Source organism: Octopus bimaculoides, chromosome 9 (assembly GCF_001194135.2).
Source record: "Octopus bimaculoides isolate UCB-OBI-ISO-001 chromosome 9, ASM119413v2, whole genome shotgun sequence".
Lineage (NCBI taxonomy): Eukaryota > Metazoa > Mollusca > Cephalopoda > Octopoda > Octopodidae > Octopus > Octopus bimaculoides.
In genome coordinates, this window is record NC_068989.1 from 78,757,728 (window position 1) to 78,761,682 (window position 3,955).

General features: G+C 35.3%; 1 protein-coding gene across 1 annotated transcript in view; it reads right to left on the reverse strand.

Moving 5' to 3' along the window:
• Nucleotides 1-1,789: 1,789 nt before the first annotated feature.
• The window catches only part of LOC106871398 (solute carrier family 12 member 2), a gene marked incomplete at its 3' end in the record, with an annotated part of 241,835 nt that continues 239,669 nt past the window's right edge, over nucleotides 1,790-3,955 (reverse strand). The window contains exons 13-15 of the mRNA XM_052970802.1: nucleotides 3,664-3,763; nucleotides 2,784-2,895; nucleotides 1,790-2,026 (exon numbers count right to left, since the gene is read on the reverse strand). Of these exons, the coding sequence (XP_052826762.1) occupies nucleotides 1,790-2,026; nucleotides 2,784-2,895; nucleotides 3,664-3,763 (449 nt within the window). The remainder of the gene's footprint in view (nucleotides 2,027-2,783; nucleotides 2,896-3,663; nucleotides 3,764-3,955) is intronic.

Sequence of the window (3,955 nt, forward strand, 5' to 3'; positions counted from 1 at the left end):
TGTATCACTTTCTCTCTCTCTCCCTCTCCCTCTTTTACTTTTACTCTCTATATTTTTATGTTGAGCGCGTGTGTAAGAATTGCATTCCAGGTAGAAGGGATGAAATATAAAAGTTGCTAGAAACAACAGCCAAATCTCCCTTAAATCACACAAAGTAAACGGAATTTAAAAAATCTAATTGCTGCACTGGAAAGTTCAGATCGAGAAAATTCCATTGATGTAAAAATTTTTACGAAAAAGTGGAAAATGTGGATTTCTATAAACTTTCAAAAAGGCTTCACACAAACACACAATTTCAGATTTATATATTAAGATATATATATATATAAAGACAGACAGACAGACAAACAGAGACATACAGACATTGACAGGCAGGCAGGCAGACAGACAGACAGATAGACAGACAAATGGATAGATAGATAGATAGATAGATAGATAGATAGATAGATAGATAGATAGATAGATAAGCAGATAGACAGATAGACAAATAGATAGATAGACAAACAGATAGATAGATAGATAGACAGATAGACAAACAAATAGATAGATAGACAGATAGACAAACAGATAGATAGATGGACAGATAGACAAACAGATAGATAGATAGACAGATAGACAAACAGATAGATAGATAGATAGATAGACAAACAGACAGTCAAATCAAATAAACAATGAATTCAAATAAATGAATAATAAAATTAACAGACGACAAGGGGACATGCACAAGGAATGTATAAGCTTGATGCTCAGTAAAAAGACAGAGCTTCTGATGTTTCAAGCATATCTCTTTGTTGGAAAGGGGAAAGAGAAAAGTCCAAAGGAAATACACACACACACACAACTGGCTTCTTTCAGTTTCCGTCTACAAAATCCACTCACAAGGCTTTGGTCAGCCTAGGACTTATAGTAGATGTCACTTGCCCTGACTGCAACGCAATGGAACTGAACCCAAAACCATGTGGTTTTATAAAACAAGCTTCTCAACCACATGACCATGCTTCCACACATATATTAAGACATCAACATTACGTCACAAAATGAAATGAGACAAATTCATTTTGCTGATACTGTAATGTCTGCATCCATGAAAGACAGAGCAAAAAAATAAGCTGAGGAAGAAAAAGTTAGTCAACAGAGGAATCAGCTGATGTGATTATGAGAGAAGATGACTGCACTGGTTTGGATATGCTGTGATGATGGATATCATCATCGTCATCGTTTAACGTCTGACTTCCATAGTGCCAAACAGTTTTGGTAGTGGTTGACATTTGGAAGAGCATCCAGCTGTAAAAACTATGCCAAAGCTAACCAGGCCTCTGCTCGTGCCACACAAAAAGCACTGTGAGGCTGCTGATGTTAGGAAGGGCAACCAGCCACATAAAAACCATGCCAAAACAGACATAGAAGTCTGGTGTAGTCTTTTGCCTGGTTAGCTCCTGTCAAACTGTCCAACCCAGGGGTTTTCAAACTTTTTGACTTGCAGACCCCTTTATATTTCAGGCTTTACCTTAGGGACCCCCTTATAAATGCTTATGAAATTTATACATAAATATTTGCTTAAAATAACATATATTTTTACATTTATTTATTTAACAGTATTTAACAAATAGATTTATTGTCAATTAAAAGATTTCGATTAAAAAACATATATAAAATCAAATTGCCCATAAAAAGTACTTGCTGTCCCCGGACCCCCTGTCTTGTCCTTGCGGACCCCTGTGGTCTGCAGACCATTGTTTGAAAACCCCTGGTCCAACCCATGCCAGCATGGAAGGCAAACATTAAATGATGATGATAATGATGATGATGGGAAAGAGCTTACAGAAGAGGATAAGTGAAAATCTAGTGAAAAGATAAATGAACTAAAGAATATATATATGTACATATTTACCTGCATAAATGCTTGGACTCCTAAACGAAAGTCTGGAGCAACAATTGGTGCATAAAAACATTTCACTTTCCTTCGTTGAAGCCAACTGTATTCTTCTTTAGTTCTTTGTACTTTTAAGCTGTCGACATTTGGATCCTGGTACAAGAATTTTGTATTTTTTTAATCACAGAAAACCCAAGAAGATGTGTATAAACCAGATTCCATATTAGATTGTTACAAATATCAATGGCAATATATAAAAGCTACATAAGAAACATGAAACAATAAGCTCATATTACATGTTACTGCATGAAATTTAGACATTGTGTATAATTATATGAATTTGTAGTATATATTTATAAGGGAAAATGGATGACATGTTTTGACTGATATACCCTCCAGCCTTCATCAGGTGTCTTGGGAAAATTTTGAACCTGGCTTGTCATTCTTGAGGTATTTTTCGAAGGAAGGATAGGAGAATATTAGATTTATAAGCCCTAAAATTCACTCCATAATTGCCCTTGGGCATACAGCGTAGTGGTTAAGAGTGCAGGCTACTAACCCCAAGATTCTGAGTTCAATTCCAGGCAGTGACCTGAATAATAGTAATAATAATAATAATAACACTAAAAAAATACCTCAGGACAGAGAACCCAGGTTCGAAATTTCCCCAAGACACCTGATGAAGGCTAGAGGGTATATCAGCCGAAATGTATTAACAACAAACACGATGAGGACAAATATCCATCAAATGTAAATAATGTAAATAATGTACCAGCTTAATAATGTCAAAGTTTATTACACTAAGTCCTTCATTATTTTTAAAATTAACAGAAACAAAGATTATGGTTACAAAATGGGTTAAAATAGATAATGTTGATGGAAATAGGAACAAAAACAACTTTTCACGAACCACAATAACATTGCAGCACATCATTAAACTGGAGTTACGAGTGAAACTGGATGCAAAGTCCACCAAGGCAGGACGGCTACTGGGTAAACCACTTAGAAGGAGAACTTGAGGTCTACATAAGAGAAAAAATTTGGAAAAAAAAGACAATAAAAAAAAGAGTGGATTGCAGTGATTGTCATTGAAATCAACAATATATGAGAGAAAAGTACATGGCAAAAAGATGTAAAGATATCCTGTTACAAAACCCTTGAAAAAGATATTATTTGTGAGGAGGGAGCACAACAATTGGATGGGATCAGCAGACACTATTATTCCAAGTCCAAATATATAACAGACAGGATATTTTCTGTGAGACAATTGAAAGAGTTCTTAGCAAAGATCAAATTATGTTTATCTATCTACAGAAGTCTTTTACAGGATCTCACGCACTTTTTAGTCTGGCAGGTTCTGAGTAAGTTAAGATGTTGTTGTTGTTGTTGTTGTTAACCCCAGGTCAGCTCTGATTAAGTAGACTTATGACCAAAGGTGTTCCAGCTATAGTTATTCCATATCGTTCTTCAGTATCGTAAGTAGTATTATCCAGTGCATCATACTTTTTTGTAAAATGGCGAAGTGGGATCTGAATGAAATTTGGTTATCATTGCCGTTAGTTTGAGCGAACAAATAGAGGATCAGTCCTTCACACAGACGGTAAAATACTGATCAGAGGTTTCTCAGAGCAGTACAAAATATGCATGATGCTAGGGTATAACTGACAGAGATTTCAAGGAAAAATTCAATGCAAAGGCAATTATGCACCAGCATGGTCACAGTAGTCAAATGACTGAAGCAAGCAAAAGATAAAAGATAGGCAAGAAAATATAAGACTACAAGAACTCACCTGAAATTTTTGATATGATCCTCAACAGCTATTAACTTGAGAGTAGACTGCAAAGCACTCTTATATACATGAGCTTGTGTTGATGAACCCCAGTTAACATCTAACAGGCAGAAAAACAGAGGAAAGGATTTAAAAATAAAAAATTCAAAGATTAAGTCTAAAAAAACTAAAAGAAATACATAAAATACTCCAATACGAACATTTCAGTGTTTGGGTGTTAATCTGAGGACATGTACCAAGAGTGATAAAAATCAAACATCCAGTCAACATCATGGTGCTTGGAGTGATCACT